The sequence below is a fragment of the Etheostoma cragini genome, chromosome 2 (assembly GCF_013103735.1).
Source record: "Etheostoma cragini isolate CJK2018 chromosome 2, CSU_Ecrag_1.0, whole genome shotgun sequence".
NCBI classification, from domain to species: domain Eukaryota; kingdom Metazoa; phylum Chordata; class Actinopteri; order Perciformes; family Percidae; genus Etheostoma; species Etheostoma cragini.
Genome location: NC_048408.1, coordinates 12,831,566 through 12,854,528, shown reverse-complemented (window position 1 = coordinate 12,854,528; position 22,963 = coordinate 12,831,566). Strand labels below are relative to the sequence as shown.

Sequence of the window (22,963 nt, the reverse complement as noted above, 5' to 3'; positions counted from 1 at the left end):
ATATATATATATAAATAAAGGAGGAATGTTACGTGACATTCAACACTGAAAAGATGGACTAAGTTTGCTATAAATATACCATATTACTGAATAGTTCTTTATCGTAGTGTTGTGTTAAGTAATTGGTAACTACCACATGTAGGGGAGAGAAACAAAAAGTGGTCAGTATTTGTAATGCAGTGTGCCAGACAGTAATAACACAGGGCCAGCAGCACGGCTTTGGAAATGAACTATTCATCACACAGCTCCCAAGCTGCATTATCTGCCACAGTGACCACGTTCTGTTGATTTTAAATGGGATTGGTGTGGCTGTACATAGCATATAAACTGCTTAGACTCAGTCAGCCATTGAATTGACTCTGGTCAATGATCACACACAAACACACACACACACACACACACACACACACAAACACATTCAGTAAAGAGACAAATAGTCGAGCTTTGCTTAGCTCCGCATCTTCTGTTTTCAGATTAGCAATGAACACAAATGCAGCTCAACTCACTCCCCGGTTAAACTACTTTGACATGAAGTGTTTGCCAACAAGTGACAAGATATAATCATTTTATTCTTATGCACTCACTGTAAATGTTAGCAGTCAATGCCTGCACCACTAAGTTACACAAGGAACTATGGCAGCGGCGGTAGGGGCGGTTTATAAGACAGGGGATACGACAACAGTGAAATATTGCAAATTTGTCAACTGTGAGAGATTTGTCTATACCATTTATACTGTGGCTGTTATCATTTTATTTCCTCTGGTTGTATTAAGGCCGCTGGTTTCCAACATTTTGGGCTTAAAACAAAGCAGTTTCTACTCGTTACATGCTATGGTTACATGCTATGGTCCCATTGTGGACATTGGGTGAGCAGTTCAACCAAGAGTTTTCCCTCTCACATTGTTAAATTTAAAAGAATTATAGAGGCCTTAAGTAGTATTTTCTAAGAAAGGCAAAGTTAAGGAAACCCCAGGTTGGAAACCACTGTAGAAGGCCATTGTAGCCTATGTTGCAAATCAATAAGTGGGAATGCATTTTGACAGTATGGATTTTAGTTTTTGGTGTTTTTCGCAGGTATGTGATGAAGTTTCTGGCCTGTCAGGTATTTAATTTGAAATTTATCAAGAGACTGCCCATAAGCTATTTCTTAATTGGTTGTCCAGAAAATCAATTTTACCAAAATATGACTATAACTACACAGACCCAGTGATAAAGGAATTTTATCTACATAACCCAATGTATACTGCACTGTACTATAGTTTTGGGTGCAGCCATGCTTATCTACTGTATTTGGTTGACCTGATTCACTGGTATTAAAGAGTATATGCGTTTATTCCCTGAAAATACTTTTTCCTATTGTCAATGGGGAGCGAGTGTGCTGATGTGTAGGTGGGGAAGCCGCCTGACACCTTCTGGATGTACAATAACATCTGGAGCTCTCACACAAGCGGAACAGCTTGGATTGTGTCTCATTTGGGATCCTTTTACTTGACTCTTTTTTGGGACAGCGAGTATTTATCATGCTGTCTTTCACAGTGTGGTCCTTCATTAGCAAGCTTACAAACACTTGTGGTATTCAATCTCTAGATAACAAAAACTTTTTCCAGCTGCTTTTATAATATTTCTTTCTGCTTGTCCAATATGTCCAATCTTCATTGTTCATGATGCCACATACAAAAGCCTCTGGTTATGAAGACATTTAATCATTACTGAATGTGAAAGTTGTTTTTCCTGTTAAAGCCCCTTTTCCTAACCAGTGGAGTGTGAGGGACATCTGCACATCTGGCCCCCACTCCATCACAAGGCCTGTCTGCTTACTCGGCCCATGAAAATGGACGGCTCCCTTGTTCCTCTTCAATGTGATATTGATCAAATGAACTCCCAGCTGGAAGACAAAGCGGTGGGAGAGATTTGCTTCCACATCCCTACATGTCATTTGGACCCCTTTGACTCTCAGCTCAGTAGGAAATTCTGTGAAGGAATCTGGTTTTGAGGTTGAAACTACCCAAGTGTTTCAACACCAGGAAGCTAGTGTTCGGAGCTTTTTAATAGGAAACGGAGGACATGACATCATGGATCACTACTTTTCTGAATCTGAACATATATTTGTTATTAATGCTGCTGTTACGATTGCATTTAGTATATTTTTGTTGGTTTGATATGGAGATATGAATCTGACTCTCCAGTAAATATCTTTGTGTTTTTGTCTCATGCTAAAATAGCTGCTTTAGAGCACGTCCCATTGGCTTTAAATATTAAGTAGAAATATGAGTTTTCATGCAAACTAAAAAGACCACCCCAAAAATATCAAGTACAGTACAGGGAAGTCCTCCTGCTGACTAGAATAATGAGCTGTACCCTGTGGGTTCCCTATTTATTTTCAGGAGTGTGGTAGAGTTCTTGACGGTACTTTTTATTGAGAGACACAGTGGCATTTCATTAAGCAAAAAAGGCTGCAGCCTTTAATTTAATGAGAGGTTGCATCAGCAAAATGGAGAGGGTTTGATCTGCTCCTTTTTTTTAAATCAGTTTCAAAAGCCACCCATTGTTGATATTGAAGAAAGTTATATTAACGTAAAAGCATTCTGGGAGCAAAGCAAAATCAGAATCAATGTGGCTTGCTGGCCGGCTGTTTTTGAATGGATTTGTTTCCAGATCCTTCTTTACAGGATGCTTTGGATCCTTTTACTCTTTAATGTCAGTTTACCAAGGGAGGAATGTACTTTTGAGTACAGAGAACAAACTGAATAATCTGGTAATGCTCTTTTATTTTATTTTATTTTTTACTTATTTCCTTCTTTTCTTTTTCAGATTCAACAGCGGTCGCCTCTACTTGGAAGTTGTCAAGCTCTTTTCTACAGTGTACTCGCACCCTCTAGTGGTAATAAACGGTTACTACCTCCACTTGATAATTAATTGCTGTGTGTCACACGGCTGCCCACTGTTTGAGACTTTGTAATCACTCCTGAATTGGGGGGGATGATGACATTTGTCATCATCTTGACATGATGATCTGCACAAGACATATAGCATAAAAATAATATCGTACTCATTGTGTTGCAGACGTGTCTTTGAGGTACAAACATGGCCGCTTGGTTCTGGAGGTCCCGTTGCCCTCCAGGAAGGAGAAGTGTCTGTTCTTCCTCAGACCCATGCTGATGAGCGTAGGAGACCTGATCGCAGATCTGCAGAGAGAGGACCCTGGAGCAACTACTTCCATTTTCTCTGAGGGTAGGACTCAACAGCAAGTGTTACATTTGACCAAACCATACCGATCACATTCTTGTGGTTTCAGTGAGTCAGGTTTAACATTGTGGCTCCAACCTGGTTTGGCAGGCTCTTTTTTGTTTTTTCAACAACCATTAACTCATTGACACCTTTGAAATAGTCAGGAGGCTAGTAATTCCTTGTTGCTTTCCTTTAAACCTCAAAAGGTTATGGGAGATGTACCTTTCATTGCCAATAACTGGGCTAATTTGTAGTGTTAAAGAGAAATATATATATATATATATATATATGTATATGTTTTTTAGTTTTTTTTATGATTGATTCTCATTAAATTTTTTGAGCTGACTGCATCACAAATGCTACTACTTCCTTCTGTGAGTTTTAAACACAGATTGTAAAAATAGGTTTTCAAGCGCTGCAATGCTCTCCCTTCTCTTCGTTGAAGCCTCTGTGTTTACAGGCTTGTGGTGATGCACAATGTGCTATAGGTGCAAAAATAAATATATGAACTTCGGATTTGTTTTGTCAAGGTTAAAGAATCATGGCAGAGAATCGTGATATAAATTCTAAGCCAGAACAAATGGTGATTCATATATCTTTTCCCTGAATTGTGCAGGCGTACTCGCACCTTGTTTCTGCTTGAGGCTAACAGCTCGAGGCTACATTAGGCTCCACTAGCATAACACACTGAAACACTGACCGGTTAAACTGAATGAAGTTGCATTGGGGGGTTTGACTGATCTACAGTAGATCCACAATGTACACTGTAACAACTGTTATCAACACATTCAAAACAGAATGGATTTCAGTCTGGTGCCTACAAACACTGCTGATTCTGAAGCCTAATCAAGTGTCTTGTTTTAGAGTAGTTAGTCAACAACACATACTGTATGTATATATACAGTAAGTCTTTATTTCCAAAAATATCTGAGCTATAGTTTTGGAAATAAAGAAACATCAAATAAGGTTTTTAAACAGTTACTTACACTTCACCGTGAGAGGAAAAATAGTAAACAGGTAAAGGAGCAAAGATACCAATATGTTAAGGTAAGATGTCTGACAACACAGTAAAAAAAAATAGTGAAAAACACTTCCTTTGCAATAGTAAAAATGTACTGAATTGGATATTTGTCCTCTTCTGACAGATGGAGAGCATGTAGCCAACTCCACGCTGATAGACACCCTGCTGCACATTTACTGTTTTTCACAAAGTAATGGAGGGAGAAGCAATGGGAACCCCATAGTCGTATGTATGTAGAGAGGATGTAGGTTCATGGCAAGCGAAGACACACAATGTGTTGATAAAAACTAGTAAAACATCTGAACTATTGCGTACCTTTATATTGTAACATTTCCAGGAATTATGTAAATATATATATTTACTGTAGGTGAGCAAACTGAGGATTTTCATGCATTCTTGTTTACCTCGAAACTGGTATAAAACGAAAAGAAAATATTTTCACTTTTATAGAAAATATAATAGGCTATTTGTGGCTATTTTAATCCAATTATTTACATAAATTATTCATACACAAAGAAATATGATGTCCTTAAAAAGTGGGCTTTTCCTAATTGTTTTGAATTAAGGGATTAAGATCAATTTCCAAAAGATGTTTTTTTTATTCCTCTTTTTAATCAACTTTAGCATGGGTGTGTAAACTTACGCAAGCCACAATAGATAGATGGATAGATAGATAGATAGATGGATGGATAGATAGATAGATAGATAGATACTTTATTCATCCCGAGGGAAATGTTTAGAGTGACAGTGTTTTGCTGCACTGAGCCTGTTTTGAGACGTGCGTGAAGAGTTGTGTTGCTTGGTATGATTTTCTGAAGGAGATGTGAACTGTTTAGCTCAGGTGAGTGTTGGTAATGCAGACTGTGGTTAGAGTTTTGCACGTGACTACAGTTGTGACCACTGTCATTTAGCATTTGAAAAGCGTTTGTCATGAGCAGTTTCTATTTGAGGTGGTTTCATTCGAAGGAGTTTTAGAAGCCTGAAGACGTAAAAGTATCCGGTATTTTACAAGACAAAAGCAAAAATGACCAAGAGCTGATAGTTTTAGATATTGCAACATATATATATATATATTCTTTCTCTTCATCTTGGGAACCCACTGCATTAGGTGACAAATAGGACTCTCTAAATGGCAATTACAATGTAACAAAGTATTTCAGCTGTCCTTGATGGTCCATAATACTGCACTCCTGCAGTTTTTTTTAAGGGTGTGTTTGTCTATGTAGTAATTGCTCTAACCATTTACACATCCATTGTTCCTAAACCAGCTTGACAGGTTTCATTTCAGGAAACCCGACACCTTGGAATTGAAAGTGGACAGATTTGAAATGATACAACATTAGAGTCTTCCTTACTTACTTGTGTCTCATTTCTTTAGAAGACCTGTAGATTTGGCAGTAAATTATTATTTATTTCAGACCATTTTTATCTGAGATTTATATAGTGGATGCAGGGAAATCTGTCAAGCATTTCACTACAGTTATGGGTTGTTGTTTTTTTTCTCTATTTTATGTTTTTATTAGGTTTATTTTGGCAGTCTTTCAGAAAACATCTATTGCTGCCATATATATATATATTATGATTGCAATAGTAAAAATGTACTGAGTTGGATATTTGTCGTCTTCTGACAGATGGAGAGCATGTAGCCAACTCCACGCTGATAGACACCCTGCTGAACAAGGACTTCCAGCTCGTCATCAATGGTGCCGTTTATAACGTCTGCTCTCCTGAAAAGGGTACCAACACATGTTTCTCCGGTCATACAGGAAATGGTCCTCATGTTGTGTTCTTAGCAATTAAAACTTAGGCCTGCTGATGCATATCAGTGGTTTATCTCAGCAGGCAGGACTCATCCACCTTGTTGTGCCCTCTGTTGCAGAGAGCAGCGGCAAGCATGCTATGGAGCTGGAGGACGTGAAGCATGTTGTGCATCTGCTGCACACCGCACTCCACCTGCCCGAACACCACCTGCTGAAAGAGAGGCAGCTGCTGGAGAGACTGGACAACCTCAAACAGGAGTTGTCACCCCTGGAGAAGGTAGTAAATGTTTCTCAACACCTGTATGCCATTAAACCTCGCTTTATCCCTCATCACCCCCCCTTCACCGTCTTTAGCCTCAGTACTGTTTTGAAAGGAACAGGTGACATTTCCGTCCTGTTAGCTTTAATGGCGGGTAACCTATCCCTTCTTGTATTATTGCCTGCCCCTTACAGATGAAGGCACAGCTGTCCCGTTCAGCAGATTTCCACAGCTCCAGGGTTGTCTGGACTGGCATGGCCCTGTTATCCGTGCAGGGTGGCGCTCTGGCCTGGCTCACATGGTGGGTATACTCATGGGACGTCATGGAGCCCGTCACTTACTTCATCACCTACGCCACCAGCATTGGAGCTTTCGCCTATTATGTCCTTACCAAACAGGCAAGTCTCAGGTTCAAAAGACAAAAAAACTGAGTTTCGTTCTATTAGACTTATATAGACTTTAACTGATTCAATAGAAAGAGATTTTGGGGTAATTCACTTTTTTGCAGAGAGTTAGATGATAGGATAGATACAACTCTCCTGTCTGACCAGTGAAAAGGAAACTATAGCCAGCAGCAGATAGCCTAGCTTAGCTTAGCATAAAGACTGAAAACAACTGGTCTAGCTCTGTCTGAAGGGAACAACAATAACCTACCAACACAAGACAGCGTGTGGTTTGATGTGGGGTTAAGTGCAGGACTATTTATTGGCTGCAATATCAATATTTTTATGTAGTTATTTAAACTTGAAACTCTGTTTTACAAAATCGTGCATATGTGTGCAGATATGTTTTTACTACTCACATTAATAGCAATCCCATTTCATTTTTTCCCCCAGGATTACATATACCCAGACATGAAAGACAGACAGTTCCTGCATTACTTTTATAAAGGGGCCAGCAGGAAGAGGTTCAACGTTGAAAAATACAACGAACTTAAGGATGAACTGGCTGAGGTTTGTTGATTGGTTTACTTTTTACAACGCCAAGCATACATGCACTTTTGAGTCATAATCCACCTCAAACATGTTTTGGACACAAATTGTAAGAAGTACATTCAAACTGTCCATCTGCTATGTCTGTACTTAACATGTAAGAGCAAAAAATACACTTTTGTTAAGATAAAATATGATGTGTATTGGCAAACGAGACTGAGAATCTACAACCATGCTAGCAGCTCCTTGATGCTAGCGCTTCGAGCTAAATGCTAATGTCAGCATGCTAGTTAGTTACTGGAGGTTAGCGTAGCAGCATGCTAACCCTATACCAATTGTAATCCACTTTTATGTAGAACTCCTACTGAATTAATTGTTAGTACTAATAAGTGGTCTGTGTGACTGTTTTCTGTGCATCAGGTGGAGGAGGACCTGAGACGTCTGAGATATTCGACTGAATTTCAGCTTCCACTTGAACAAATCCAGCCAAAGCAGTGAAGGAACCCAAGCCATGAATACCTGTCTCTCACACTTAAACACTCCAGAGCAAAAACAAATGTCTGGCTTTATTTTGAGAATGGTGCCTTTTTTTTCTTTTCTTTTTTTACTGGGAGTCCATGTCATTTTTTTTTCGTACTTGATAATTATGATGCCAATTATGTCTTTAAGAAAAGTACAAAACACTGAGGAGTATTGAAATAAAAAGTATTTCCCGAACATTGGAAGAATCTCCTGTCTGCCTGATGTCTTTATTAATTAGTAATTACTTCATTATTGTAGTAAGATTGTACTGGTGGAAGACAAATATATATAAAAAACAAACAGTTCTTTAGAGGATAGATTCCAGGGCACAGGTGAAATAAAAACATCACATGAATATACTTTCTGCCACAAAAAGAAATAAAAGAGTTTTCCCAACAATCACTGTAACGGAAGCAACTAAAATGTCCCAGATTTTATTATACAGTCACAACAGTAAGACCACAAAAATACAGGATCAATGTATGCTGGTAACTTTTTCTAACTTTTCCTGAGTCATAGATTATGTGTTACAGGTCCACAGCACAGCTTTCTCCCTGAGGTTCTTTACACACTGGTGTTTGTTGCCATGTTGGGTGCAAATATGCATTATAAAATGTAGTACTGTAAACTACTACAGACAAAGAACTGCACAAACAGGAATTCCCTTTTTTGATGTTGTGAGTTTGAAGACAAGCAGTGTGTTTGTGGTACCTGGAGATGCAAGACATCGCTTGCTAGTTGTTGCATATAGTGTGTTAATATTTAAAAACCCTGATGTAAACAAAATCATTAATGACCTGGCTGTCATGTTATGTCACCTGTCTCATCTTACATTTCCAGCATCCTCAGAGTCTGTGGAACGCTTTCATGTGGATGTCAACTTAATGGTCTTCTTAATAATTAAAAAAAAAAGTGGTCTGCAGGATAAGGCAACGTTTGCGTGGCGCTACAGTTTAAATTGGATTAAAGAAGCAAGAAAAATGTGACAAAAGGGAAAGACGGAAACACCATAACATGACCCATAATTTTCCTGAAGTTTAAAAGCAATTTCGTAAAAGTGCAAAATGTCTACTGATCTAGTGGCTGGACAAATTAATAGGCACACCTTAAAACATAATGCACTTGAATTCAACGAGACCATCGTGGTCTCAGGAAACTACCCTTGATTTGAGTCAACTTATTTCTGTCGTGTGTGTATATATGTATATTATATATATATATATATATGCGCAAAGAAATCAGTTTTATAAACCAGTAGGGAATATAAAATCCCCCTTACATTGGACTTTAGGGGGGCAAATTAGTAATGGAAATAAAAGTAATTGGCCAATACCTCTACTCTTTCCCCTTAAAAGGTTGCCATTTTATTTTGTAAAAATAATATCAACTTGTATTATACTAAAGAGGTAGTTTTATTTCATTTCAGCCAACCTCTGCTGTGGTGAAACCCTGGCCTTGTTTTTTGCAGGGATCCCTCATGTTTGATAATGAGTTGAAATTAAGGCATGATATTATACAATTGATCGGATTTGTCAAATACTTTCCCTCTTTGACATGCAAATGCAAATGCAAAAAAAAAAATAATAAAAGCCCTTTATACACCACTTCAGGGTTTAACCCATCCAAGACATCTGGATTCTCCAGAAGTTACTTTACCTTATCATTGAAACCCCCATTGTGAATGGCATTAGGTTTCGTTAGTGTAGTGATGGCCTGAGGCTAGAAATAGTCCTATTTCCACAGTGAATGTGAATACAAGTTGGTACTGTTAATTTATAACCACCGATTCCACTGTAACTACTATAGCTGCTCTGATTCAATGCATAGGTGATTAAAGAGTGTTTGAGTAAAAAATAGAATGGAAGACTGAAGCAAAATTCTTGACAGTCTCCCAGCCCCTGTTTCCCAGGTATAAAACCAGCTCATTTTATGACTCAGTTTTTATAACGGTTACTTTTTTGGTCGAAGGTAGAGTTTCTTGGTGAGCATCGAAGCAAAGCAAGGTACTTGCTTCTTCCCGATAGCGTTCCAATCTTTACAGTTCCCAACACTCCTCATAGACACTTTCCTGTTGACCAGCGTCAGTAATTCTGTGAATTCAAGGGAGTCGCCATACTTCTTAAGCAGCTCACACAGATCCTGGACGTACCAGGAGCCGTTGAAGGTCTCCCGGTGGGAATAGTACCCTTCACAAAACAACACAGGAGAGAGGACAGGATTGTTATTGACTGAACCACAAGAAGGACGTTTAAAGTGCCGTTAATTTACGGTGGCCCTAGGAGCTCAAACAATTAATGAAAAAACACAATCAAATAAAAATAAACATCTTCACCAATTTGCAAACACATGCATAGCATTTAGAAAAACATACTGCAAACAGAGGAAACAGAACCGCTTTGCAAGTAGCACAGACCACAACGCAAACGGTTTCTAGGGGACACAAAAATGATGCACATGGCTGTACCTCACTTGTTGCCATGGATTATGAATTTATTGATCTGAAAAAACTATTGATCTGACAAAATATACACAATTAATTGTGAAACTGGCTGACTTTTGTTGTTTGAATGCTTTTATATAGACCTAAGTGGTACCCTTATACTGTATCTGAAGTCTCTTTCCCAAAATTCAGCCTTGGTGCAGAATTACAGCCGCTAGAGCCAGTCCCACAATGAACTTTCCTTAGTATGTGCCATTTCTGAGTCTGTAGCTTTTTAGGAGGAGAGGGGGATTAACTATCACCATTTTAGTCCACCGAGGGTACCCAAAACCTCATAAAGTGACATTTTCATGCCATGGGACCTTTAATAGATACTTTCAGAACTCGTAACAGCGGACAAGCAAGTTAAATTACCGGTAGACACTTAAGTAGTGAGTAACTCCTGCTCATTACAGAATGACTTGATATACAATTAAAAACATTATTCATGCTGTCAACACTGCAACCAATTAGGACTCGTTTTAAAAACAATAAACACAAAATTTGTTTTTGTTTTTTTATCCGTAAACATTACTTGGTGACAATTCTAAAAAAAAAGAACTACAACCAGCTAACATAATAGCTTGTTTCACTATGAATTGTGTGCCTTTTATCAAATTATTTGAATTGGCAAAAAGCTAATGCTAGGTAAACAGCAGATATCTGCAATAATAGAAAAATCATGCAATCACAATGTTAAAATAAACTATATTTAAGCTCCTTTTCCAACAACACCATCAGACCAGCCAACTTCAATAACTTACTGATTCACACACACAAGCGTGTCTCAGCTGTGTGTGTGTGTGTATTGTGTTGTTTTTAAGTGTCCCCTGGAAACAGTCTCTGCTGCAGTCTGGGCTACTTGCAGCACATTTAAGCATTTGGTTGTGTTTTCTCTATTTGCCGTGCTTTTTTCTAAATGCTGCATGTGTTGTCTATTTTGATGAAGATGTAATGTCTATTAGCATGTGTTTCCTTAATTTGCATTACACTCAGCTCTCGGGGCCACAGTATACGTAGATGTTTTAAATTCACTCTAGTTTTGAAGTAGGATTACTATCAAATGAAGTGTGAATCTTAGCAGCGTGCTGAAACAAGAGCTGAGTAAGAGTATCAAACATCTCCGCAGGCTCACCTTCAGCCACAGAGTAGCACATGATGAAATCCGCCCCAGCAGGCAGGGTGTGTACGGCGCTAGCGTCCACCACCACCTCATTAGTGTTCAGATCACTGTCCACGACATCACAGGGAGTCACTGGATTGTCATGCTTGTCTCCGCGGCATGCCTAGTGATGGACACAGCGTAATTCCCTTTAACTGCATTTTTTTTTTTTTTTCAACCTATAGATTTCCAAGTATAGCTTCCTGCTTGTTGCCATATTCTGATGGACAATGGGGTTGTGTTTGTATGTACCTGTAGTATAAAGATCTTCGGCTTTCCTACAAGGCTCTTGCACTTGTCTCCTTTGAACAGGGACGTGATTTCCTGAATGCTGATCTTGCCATCGTAGGTGTAAACGTGATCATTCTCGCCGTGGCTCAGGAAGACGAGCAAAAAGCAGTCTGCATCTGAATGGTTGGCTTCTGCGGCTAGTGGGACATCAGGGATTTGTTAAACTGGCTACTGAACAAGTTAAACAAGGCCTATAGATATAGATAGATAGATAGAGATAGAGATAGAGATAGATATATATATTTCAGCATATCACATGTTGGATCTGACAGTAATCTTTTAAGAATTTTAACTACAGAAATGGCATAGAGCTGCCTCCCAAATGTGTATTTAGTCATTTGAGTGTCAGAAGTGATCGTGCATGCGCTTACCTTCACTGATTATATTAAAGACTTCGTCCCGTTTGCAGTTATCATAAGCATTCACTTCAAAGTTGAGCTCATTCAGTCTAAAAGAGAGGTGAAGGAAAGAAAGGCCTACAGTCACTGAACAAGTACAGACAAGTTCTTAAGTCGCAGTCGCATAATACAACATTCCCTCTCCAGCAGCTGGCTGGGAAGTGGTACCTTTTCTCCAGATTGCAGCGGTCAGCGTTTGTTCCATTCCTTTCATGTAACGCTAATCGCCAGAAGAAGCGCTCCTGATTAAAGATTAGTGCAAGGCCTCGTCGTTTATTGTCCATCTTGTACTCCTCGGCCGGATCCAAAGCTAAAGAGCTGTTTCAGAAAGAAAAATAAATAAACATTAGTTGAAATACTGGACCAGTAGGAAATGAGAAGATCTGGCTAATAACCACACAAATGAGAAGAAACAGTTTACCTGCTGATGAAGTAATCAGTCTCTGTTAGGTTCTCTGTGCATGCTATAAAAAAAAAAAAAGTTTTTTTAAAACATACATGAATAACCCATGCAACAATGTAGAATAGCATTACTTAACAATAATGCACCAAAAAGTTTGATTTTGCAGCCGTTTTACATATCATAAATACTCCGAATATATGATTGATGTTGCCAAAAATACAGAAGATCGAGCTTTTCCGGATTCTTTTTTAAGCAACACAACTACAGGTGCATGAATCCACTGCTGCTTGTGTGGGGTCAAGCAGCCATTGTTCCATCACCTTAAGAGTCCTCTTTGCCTTTAATAGCTGGGTGACAGGTGAAGAAAGGTGGCAACGGCTGCTAAAAGAACAGAGGCCAAAAAGTGACACCTCCATACCCCACCCAACAGGTAAGTAGGTAAGACTTTGTGGGATGTATTTTACAGCGTGAAGGGTATTATCTGAAAGAAATCAGTATATACACAAATACTTGCTTGTTTACACTCAGCTGGCAGTTTACAAAGCTAAAACCGTTGCAGTCCAATACAACAGTCCTGCAATATTACCCTACCTTCATAAAGGTTATAACATTCAGTTTCCTTTTAAACTGGCTTTATTGAAGTGTAGATTCAACTCATTGGTTACCGTGTATGCTGTACACTGAGAGGTGTTTTCTAATAGTCAGTGTACTTTCATTGATAAACAAATAGGGTGTACAAAAATAGAGAAACACCAGTCAGTGTAACAACACAACTAAACAGCATCACAGACACATTGACCATACAAGGAAATCAACAACTCTGAAAACCAGCTTCAACAAAAACGCATAACCCTCATATGATGAATGTGTATTGGATGATCCAATTTGGAATCTGGATCAAGGCAAAACTATTTGGCAAGCCGGACTGTTATAGTTCCATATAGCTGATCATTTTCTAAATGACAAAGGATGACAGGAAATCTGGCAGGAATTATCTCCTGTATGATGGGCGTAACAACCGAGGCAGATGGAGTTAATGATTTTATAGAGACTGTACTTTGGCTTCACTGGCAATAAAACTGGATTTCTTATCCTGCTTGTTTCACTTTTCTTTCGGTAAGAGCAAAGACACGTAACCAGAAATAATTATACATAAGCTTTAACAAATAGTATGTCAACTCAATGTAAAGCACTCACCCGCCCTGTCTGTTCCTGTTGCGTTGCCTTTAGCAACACTTCCTAGAAAGCCGAGAGACAAAGCAATTAAGTCCTGAGGTTTTTTTTTTTTTTTTGTTTTTTTTTTTAATTTGTTTATTAGTCCCCAATGGGGAAATTGGGAATGTTTAAATGACATTTAAAACCAAACTGTACTAACTTTGGTACTGACTGAATTAAGAGAAAGAAGACTGGCAGTAAAGCTGCAACTCTAAAGCTACAACTCTTATGTAACTAAGAACATAGTAAACAGAGCTTCAGTGATACCAAGCCTAAATACATCGACTATTATGTAATTGTATTTGTTTTTCTAACTTTTAAACAACTTATCTCTACTTTTAATTAAAACATATATGTAAATTCCTACCTGCACATCCGTCTGCTGCCGTGTTTGACATGTTCACTGGTCTTCACTCCGACTGACACTGCTGAAAAATACATTTGCTTCCTCAAACCAAGAACAATAAGCTAGAATGTAGCTCCTCCCCTTATGAATCTCATTGGCTCGAAGTGACAACTGGAGAACACAATTGCTTCTCACACCTGTCAGTTAAATTTCGACAGCCAGGACTTCCGTGTTTGACACATCGCAACAGATAAAACATTTGAATACGGGGATTTAATAAATCCGAAACAATAAAAGTGAGATTACGGTTAGTGCAGCCGAGGATTAGCAGAGCTAAACATCTTATCTGTTTTATTTTGAGTGGCCTTATTTCAAATTTAAAATAAATGAGAAACATTGGCGATGTAAGACCCCTTTTTAGGGGGGCTAAATTTATTTGTAAAAATGCATTGCTTCAATTTAGAGTTAGAAAACGTGTCGGTTAGTGGCAGAGGAAAAACAGGTTCAAAGGGCTTGAAACAGGTTTAATATCCTGTGTTGCTGTCACCAATGCTATGCATCTGAAAAAACTACATTTCTACGGTCGAAACCAAATATTGAAGAAAAACAACAATTTAATTCATTTTAAAGACATTTGTATACCAGTTTTCTCTAGTGTTGTCACTGTGCCATTTTTTGCATTCGTGCTCCATGTGAGCTTTTTATTCATCAACTTTGAATCAATGATAGAACAGCTGTGTCATCTTTTAGAAGAGGGATCAATGGCAGCTGAGTCACAGATCCACAGTGGTCCCTAGACTCCACTCTGGAGGCTGCTTACAAGAAACTATTAACTTTCACTGTTTCCATAAAAGTGTATATGATAACTGCTACACAGAATGATCAATGAAAGCATGTTTCTTTATTATCATGACAGTTTAACACAGGTGTTCTCCACCATGTTCTCACATTGGCATCAGTGGAGCGCAACAGTGCATTCCCTGTCATGTGATAGTTTACAATTATTTTACAAATTTAATAAAAGTAAACCACAATTGTTTAAGACGTTGTAGAAAGTGAAAAGTCTTACTTATTCATCACATATTCCTAATAGGGTTATGGTGGGGTTAGTTTTTCCTAATAATTTATTTGAGGTTTCCTGGAAAGAACTATAGAAATATGGTTGTAATTATAGGAAAAATTTAAAAAAATAAAAACTAAGAGCTGACACTGTTGACTTAGTCAGTTTAGTTTGTTGTGCTGAGTTTAAAGGTTGTGGCTGGGTTCCAGAGAGAACAGCTCCATTTACGTTGCCTTGGTTTTACCTACAATCATTACCACAAAACTTCAAAATGGGAATTATTAGGAACTGACAAACCCGTAACCCGTGAAATAAAGTGCTACCCAAGCATCCAACAACCAGGGAAACCCTGAGCACCCGGTTTCCAGTCCATCACAGGACAAACATCACACAGTATTAACAAAATATAAATAATTAACTGCATCGGAAAGATTAGCTGTCCACTAGGTATTTTCACATTCACTTTGTCTAATATATGTCTATATTTCAAAACTCCAATAAAAGAGAGGCAATGGACACAAGTCAGTGCAGCTCTCTTCTTGAGAAAATCTACAAGTTGGAGAGAAAAGTTTGTTGCTGGCATCCTTCTGTCAGTGTTGGGCCTCTTAATCAGTCTACAGTCTTACTCCTGTGGCGGTGTCACAGTTCCCTCTTCACTTCATACTGACACACACAAGACTCCCTCTGGCTGTCCAGGTATGGCTTGCATCCCAAGTGCATAACGGCGTCAAACAGCAGGGTCACTGCTGATTCACAAGCTGCCAGGAGAGCAAGAAAGAACGAGAGGTTGAACATGAGCCGATACACAGCAGGGGAAAGGTCAGCTGGTTAACAGTTGTCTGCTTACACATTACTGTAAGTGAGTCAAAAATACTTTTGTGTGCATGTAAATACAGTATACATTTATTGATGAATGCAGATTTTGAAGTAGAATAAAGTAACATTCAGAATTTACTTTTGTTTTAATAATAAAATTTAAAATACCATATGGCATTATCTACAATCACATTAGCATGGGTAGCCGGGCGGCAACACAGGTATGATTTGATCAAAGCATAGCTTCTTTCCTTACATTTGTGCAAAACAATTGCCTTCTCAGGCATACCTGTCCTACATTAGATCCTATTGTGGCAAAATACAGGCTTCTTTCATGTTAGGCATTTTGACATGACATGGTAGGGAAAACAAGTGTTTATATCAATAACTATGAAACAGGCTTCTCTGTGCATCATCCAGCATCATGCAGCTAAACCAGGTGTCTCTCATTAACAATGCCTGTGTTCTATTCAAGTGTCCCGGTAAGCCATGGCAGTGACTGACAGGATGTGTTTCACTTAAATAGCCTCCTCGACTCCTCCGCTTCCCTCCCTTCCTCATGTCTTAGTCCCTTCTACCAAGGAGGCACGGAAGAAACAGGAGGACAGAGGCACCGAGCAAATGTGTTTTAGAGGGATGAGACGTACTTTCCTCCGAAGCGTCTCATTAATTCATCGCATGTATGGGCAGAGTTAGCAACTCTTTCAGCTGCGCAGCTTCTAGGAAGGATGATCCCTCCTCGGTCCTCTGGGGTAGACATGAGAGCTTTGAGACGGCCTTCACCAAGGAGGGACAGAGCAACTTCATGCTCAGCTGAGGACCAAGAAGCTATCAAATAAGGGACATGGGATGTACCTAGCATGCACCCAGAACCAGCTAATTGGAATTCACCCATTATTATTATTATTATTATTATTATTATATTTACAACTGTGCTTTTCCTACTTCTGACCTGTCAAAAATATTTCTGATCTTCCCATTATTGGTCACCTTTTAGTGATGATTAGACTCGATTAGACTAGATTTAGATTTGCACAAGGACTTTTTCTGGCAGGATAACTGATTGAGTTTTTTTTGTTTTAAAATCAATTATTTGGTAATATTTTAGCATTCCAAATACATGGAGAAAAATTCCTAGATTCTATTACTTTTTAATTAAATCCCATCTCATCCTGCATCTAATTTCAAGACATTAGCTGCATCACATGTCCCTTGGTTGATAGCTCCTTGGTCCTCGGCTGAACTGGAAGTTGATCTGTCCCTCCTCTCTAAAAGCTCCTACTTTTACCCTGAGGAGGGTTCATCAAGGAGCTATAAGCGAGGATACACGAGAGCGGCCTCTGGAGGAGTTGGTAACTCCGCCCTTAAAAGAACGTCTCATCCCTCAAAACCACATTTCCTTGTTGCTTCTCTCCTCCCATGATTTTTATGCGTCTCCCCCGTGCCTTCTCGGTCGAAGGGAATTCAAGATTCAAGATTTCTTTTTCATTCCACAGTACACTGTGATACGAAAGACAAAGAAATAGGGAGGAAGTGGAGGTGTCGGGGATGCAATTTAAGCCACATGAAACACAGCTATCGACTCTTACCTTGGACACTCTGGGCCAATCCCAGAGTCCTTTGCACATTCCTGCAGATGGTCTCGAGACAGTCCTGGAACTGATCATCGCACTCATGCTTCTCACGACCGCAGGTGTCATAGCAGCGGTCATGCTGGTTACAGCATTTGGTCATGGACGGGATCCCTATGTCAAACTAAAAAATAAAAAGTTTGTCACTCTTTATGATTTTTTTAGAATGACTTTCAAATAATACTGCCTGTGAGAGACATGCATTTCCCTTCAATTCAAAAGATGTGGTAATGGTTGTGATATGTGGTTGGTCATTGATTGGTTAGTAAAATCTGAAGAAAAAAAGGTTTTAGCAATGATAAAAGGCACAATTCACTGTTCCAAGTTGCTATTTTCTTTCTAAATCCAGAATAAGCTCCTTTGTTGTATCTATATTAAGAACCAGGTTGGCTTACATCTGACAAATCTGTGGACTTTCTCTTAGGCTGAAATGTCATCATTTGAAATGTAGAAACTAGAGCAGGGCTTTCAAAACAAGTTTTGCAACTGCCATAATTTGATGCTATACCTGCTGTCGAAAGGTGTACAATGCGAATAACTTCAGAGATAAAACCGTACCCTGTGGCACTCCCGTCTTGGGGGTGAAAGGTGATGGTGTCTACATTTTAGGTAATCCGAGATGCATGCGATGATGCAAATGTGAAACTATTCAGGTTAAATTTCAGGAGCATAGCTAAAATATGTGGCTGTGTTGTGTTGAAAGCCCTAGAGATGTCAAAGAAGATTATTCTGACATTTGTTGTTCCTTAAGTGCCCTAGTATTTGACTTTTTGGATGTAGGCACAGTACTTGATGTTTTCCCCTTAACTGAAATCTTGGACAAAGACGACATATATATACACCTTGCATTACTGATCTGCACACACTTTAAGAGCATGAGAAAGAACTCCATCCTATCACAATACTCTTCGGTCAACGGAATATTGACACGGTTAGTACATTTTGTCTGTACTGCAATTTCTTGTTACTTATCAGCTAACATACATGTCAATAGATACTTATATATCAGCATTACCAGAATAAAAAAACTAAAAAACTATAAATGTATGTAAGAAATCTCCATCCTCCAAACACTAGCACACACAGTACCTGAAATCCAAACAGCGGGGAGCCACATCCGTTGGGTGGTGGGTGCTTGTACCCAGGACGATGTGCCGGCTTGTAACCTATAAGAGAGGAGCAAAGGTGAAGATGTTTCTTGTTCTGCCACAGTCAGTAATCTTGCTGTTGGAGATAGCCACATACGTATGCGAGATTAAATGTCTTACTTGCATCCCAAGTAGTGATAATGTGTATCTTGTGGCTCCAAATGTTGCATAAACTCAACATTCATTAAGTTTGTCTCCCACTAGTTGTTAATAGTTTTTATTTTAACTTGACATAGCAAGGAAAAGCACGTATGCCTAAAATCCTTGATGTTTTGGTGTGCCCTATGGGCTGCCAGTAAGCCACCATGTACAACGAGTCCTCATAAATGAAACACAGTCACTATTAAGGCTAATAACACGTGTTTTGTTTGATAAATCAGACAGACAAAGAAAAAGACACTCCGTCTCAGAACGGAAGTTTCAAAGGACAACATACTGGCTTTAGTTTTGTTGTCATAAAACATAGCATTTCAGCTTCGCATGTGACCTTAATATCTGATTCTATACTGTGGTTCTTTTTGGATTTAATAGAGTAAATAAATTACTTATTCCATATGTAAGAAAAAAGTATCTCACCATCGCTACACTTATAATGACACAGCCCGTCATCGCCACCAAACAAGTCCAGTGCTACGTTCAGGTACGTGTCAATCTTATGTATTCCATTACGGATAGTTTTCAGAGTCATCCTCCAGTCTGGAGTCTTTGGCTCTTGTTTGCATGTAGACACACATTGGAGACATCCAAAAGAATATAAACCCAGCAGAAACAGACAGAGGTAGCTGTGGTAGTGCATCGTCCACTTAACGTCGTAGCCAGAAACCAGCCTTTTCAGGATAATTAGTTTATTTAAGGCTGATTTATTCGTGAAAATAATGTCTTGATAGCATCTCAAGGTTCACTTCTGGTTGTTTTCATTTCACTACCTGTCGCAGCTGTGGTGATTTCGTTTCCGGGTTTGACGCTGTCACGTGGCTGCTGTTAAACCAATGAAGATGATGTCATAAGTTAGAACGTCACGTCAGTTAAATAAAAAGTCGTGATATTTTAAATATTAATTTCAGCGCCATGTAAAATCGATAGTTATTTAAGCAGATAGAAACCACGTATTTCTTGTAAGAACAGCAAGCAATGTCATTCAACATCACTCCAACGCTCACCTGCAGTACAGTAGGACAAAATGCATGCAGATACACTTTTAAAATCTTTCTAAATATCAGATTATATGTATACTGCTGAAATTAAAATGTAACTGGGAACTCACGGAACTACTGTTACATTCCATTAAAGGAGTCCACATTATGGTCTGCATATGTAATGTAAGGGGTCCCTGCATACTTTTCAGGGAGTTGCTCTAATATCTTATACTTACTTCAGTAGAGGATCAGAGTAATTAATCTACCAATGGTGCTAAGTGTATTCACTATGCATTGGCGAATTGACCCTCTCGTATCTGAATCACAGACAAAATCCAGTCTATGGTAATAATTTAACTTTATTTAAATGATTAGACGAGCATCGAAGAAAAACTTAGTTTCTTCTATAGTTTCTTAAATAACTGCATAAACTTTCAACATTCAAAAATGAAAAATGTACAACCATTTAAGAAGAACTTCATTGGCCTTCCATGTTTAGTCCCAACCAACTTCACATTTCTGAAGATGACATAAAATGTTCTCTAGTAGCAAAATCACAGGCGTCTCTTCACGATTCATTGAACTTCAACCACACTCAGAGGTGAGTAGGAAGCTACAAGTGTGTTATTTTCTTTTTCTTCTTTTCTTCCGGTCTTCTTCTCACAAAATGGACTTCCAAACGAACCTACAAAGTCTCTCATCTTATATTTGTGTCAAGCAGATGATGCCAAAAGCTGTTTGTTGATCTTAAGACAGTGATTTGTTTGGGTTCTCCCTACTCAAAGCACATGCCTTTACAATCAAGTGTCCTTGTCCATCTTGTTTTCAGGAAAATACAAGAAAAGCAGTTAAAAAAAAAAAAAAAAAAAAAGTCTGTGGTTTTCTACAGCGTATGTAGATTGGTTCATTAAAGATGTATCAAGGCGGTTCCTGGGGTCAGGCTGGAGTGAGGAGGTTGGTGGGGGGGAAATAAGTAGAGGGATATTTTAAAACATCTACAATAGAGCTAATTTATTTCAGTAAGTTTTTGCTTCTAGTGTAAAGACTCTTCCTTAAAAAAAACATGAACATACATATCTATTCATATACATTTTAATGATCTAAAGAGGCCAACTCAGCCTCCTCTGAATAGGCTATTTAGTCTGTCCAGCTCCCTGCAGTTATCCATGGTCATAAGTTCTGCCTTCTTGCGCATACGGTCATCTCTGTATACCTTAGCAGCATATAGCAGGTCTGTTTCTGGATGAGACAAACAGAAATACAATGCAAGTCATAAAACAGGAAAAAAACAGAAACTAGTTTGGAGGGTGTATTGTAACTGTGGTTACTCACTTGTCTGCTTCTCCTTCCAACAGTTATTTCTGACATTAGACACGTAGTCGTCCTCTACATTTTTCTCAATCTGCTGCATCGCCGAGCCCCTAAACTCCGACTTGAAATCTCTAGAGACGTAGTAGTCGACACGCAGGTTATCTGTCTGCCGTTTTATAGTCTGCCCTGTGGACCTGGAAGAGACAAAGGGAGTACGTTTTTGCCCTCAACTTTACTAATCTCCCGCATATCTTAAATCATGAAATTGTTTTTTAGAATCAGTTTTTACTGAGACACCAGAAAAAGTTGTTTGTGCCAACATTTTATAGTACTTATGTGCAGGAATAAATCTGGATACTAAGTTGTCAAACAGCCTCGTTGACAAGTAATCAAACCATCATTACATTACATGTAGTATAGACTTCTGTAGATGTGATGTGTATTTGAGTTGTGATGAGCTACCTACAATTGCAAGCAACAAAAAAGTTTGCCTCAGCGATGAAAAACAGTGTGTGTTTGTGTGAGTGAGTGAGTGAGTGAGTGAGTGAGTGAATGTGAAGTAGTAATAACAGTTCCCAAGCTCCCCACGGGAAGGTAATAGATAAATGGCTTTCCAAATCTAGACCTCGAGGGGGAAGAAAACTAAATAGCATACATATGGCCACCAAGTTGCTGTTAAAAAACGTAAATTCCACTCATCAGTTGTTTAAGCAAATCGCCAAGGTACGTACGGTCTAGAGTAGAGGCAGTAGGGTGGAGGGGACACCATCATCTGGCTCAGTATTGACACTAAAATCAGGACCACGATGGGCATCAGCTGGATAAACATTGAGAAACCCCCCTGGAGGCAAACACAGCACGATCAGTACTTCATTTTCAATAATGATAAAGTACAGTCCAAGCATGGAGCGTTTAAAGATGCACAGCAATTTAAATTAATGTACAGTACATGTGTTAATTAAGTTTTATAAAACAAAAATTAAATATAAGATACAAAATGTGAAGCCATGTACGTACATCTCCCCGTTCTTCCGTTCTCTCTCGTCGGGAATCCGTCTGATTGCTATAGCTCGTTCTGCTGTTGGTGAAGGTGTGTGTACTTGCTGGAGACAAAAATATTATGGCCGAGGTCAGATTCAAATTTCACCTGCTCTCAAAAGATTAGTATTCAGAACGCCATGTTCATGCTGTCATACAGTATGTTGAAAATATAGTTCCTGGTGGGCAATTTTCAGGGCCGGGGAAAAGAAAAGGGTGATGAAACCCAAATTATATTCAAGTGGGACATGATTAACTTTATGTGCTCACTTACAGGAGGGGAAGCCACCTCCAAAGAACATGTTGAAGAGGTCCTCAGGAGTGATGTCGGCCTCGAAGCCCCTGTGGAAGTCAAAGCCTCCTCCTCCGCCACCTCCGTGGGAGTGACCCGTGCTGCTCGGCTCCTCTCCTCCGGTCAGGTCATACTGCCGTCTTTTGTCTGGGTTGCTCAGCACGGCATAAGCATTCCCAATCTCTGAAGGAGGACACGGTTGATGTATGAAAGAGAGGAAAGAGTTATGGACATAAATCCTTTCATGCCGTTTTTTTGTTGTAAGTGTTAAGTAGGGTTGCAAGATTTGAAGAAAAAGTCATATTGCGATTGACAATACTGTGACTGCGATATTAATGGTATCATGAGTCTACTGACATTTAGAAACCTACAAAGTTAAAGGAGCAGAAATACATAAACAAAAAATGTGCAATGCTTTTAAAAAAATAACCTATTATTATATACACTCACCGGCCACTTTATTAGGTACACCTGTCCAACTGCTCCTTAACACTTAATTTCTAAGCAGCCAATCA

General features: G+C 38.9%; 4 protein-coding genes across 4 annotated transcripts in view; 1 reads left to right on the top strand and 3 right to left on the bottom strand.

Moving 5' to 3' along the window:
* Window positions 1–7,933, top strand: part of LOC117955211 (calcium uniporter regulatory subunit MCUb, mitochondrial-like) — a 16,304-nt gene extending 8,371 nt beyond the window's left edge. The window contains exons 2-8 of the mRNA XM_034889548.1: window positions 2,812–2,881; window positions 3,064–3,231; window positions 5,881–5,985; window positions 6,129–6,286; window positions 6,463–6,666; window positions 7,105–7,221; window positions 7,621–7,933. Of these exons, the coding sequence (XP_034745439.1) occupies window positions 2,812–2,881; window positions 3,064–3,231; window positions 5,881–5,985; window positions 6,129–6,286; window positions 6,463–6,666; window positions 7,105–7,221; window positions 7,621–7,698 (900 nt within the window). The 3' untranslated portion in view covers window positions 7,699–7,933. The remainder of the gene's footprint in view (window positions 1–2,811; window positions 2,882–3,063; window positions 3,232–5,880; window positions 5,986–6,128; window positions 6,287–6,462; window positions 6,667–7,104; window positions 7,222–7,620) is intronic.
* Window positions 7,934–9,323: 1,390 nt separating this feature from the next.
* LOC117955222 (caspase-6-like) lies at window positions 9,324–14,167 on the bottom strand. The gene is made up of 8 exons (XM_034889554.1): window positions 14,038–14,167; window positions 13,653–13,694; window positions 12,474–12,516; window positions 12,221–12,370; window positions 12,026–12,102; window positions 11,616–11,791; window positions 11,337–11,487; window positions 9,324–9,908 (listed from the first exon to the last, which is right to left on the bottom strand). The coding sequence occupies exons 1-8, from the start codon at window positions 14,066–14,068 to the stop codon at window positions 9,673–9,675; spliced, it is 906 nt and encodes a 301-aa protein (XP_034745445.1). The 5' UTR covers window positions 14,069–14,167; the 3' UTR covers window positions 9,324–9,672.
* A 541-nt stretch (window positions 14,168–14,708) lies between these two features.
* Window positions 14,709–19,627, bottom strand: pla2g12a (phospholipase A2, group XIIA). The gene is made up of 4 exons (XM_034889564.1): window positions 19,248–19,627; window positions 18,613–18,689; window positions 17,482–17,647; window positions 14,709–15,834 (listed from the first exon to the last, which is right to left on the bottom strand). Exons 1-4 carry the CDS (start codon window positions 19,465–19,467, stop codon window positions 15,716–15,718), a joined length of 582 nt encoding a protein of 193 aa, XP_034745455.1. The 5' UTR covers window positions 19,468–19,627; the 3' UTR covers window positions 14,709–15,715.
* Window positions 19,628–20,150: 523 nt separating this feature from the next.
* dnajb14 (DnaJ heat shock protein family (Hsp40) member B14) overlaps window positions 20,151–22,963 on the bottom strand; it is an 8,611-nt gene continuing 5,798 nt past the window's right edge. The window contains exons 4-8 of the mRNA XM_034889535.1: window positions 22,431–22,631; window positions 22,136–22,221; window positions 21,850–21,959; window positions 21,140–21,312; window positions 20,151–21,046 (exon numbers count right to left, since the gene is read on the bottom strand). Coding sequence (XP_034745426.1) covers window positions 20,922–21,046; window positions 21,140–21,312; window positions 21,850–21,959; window positions 22,136–22,221; window positions 22,431–22,631 — 695 coding nt within the window. The 3' untranslated portion in view covers window positions 20,151–20,921. The remainder of the gene's footprint in view (window positions 21,047–21,139; window positions 21,313–21,849; window positions 21,960–22,135; window positions 22,222–22,430; window positions 22,632–22,963) is intronic.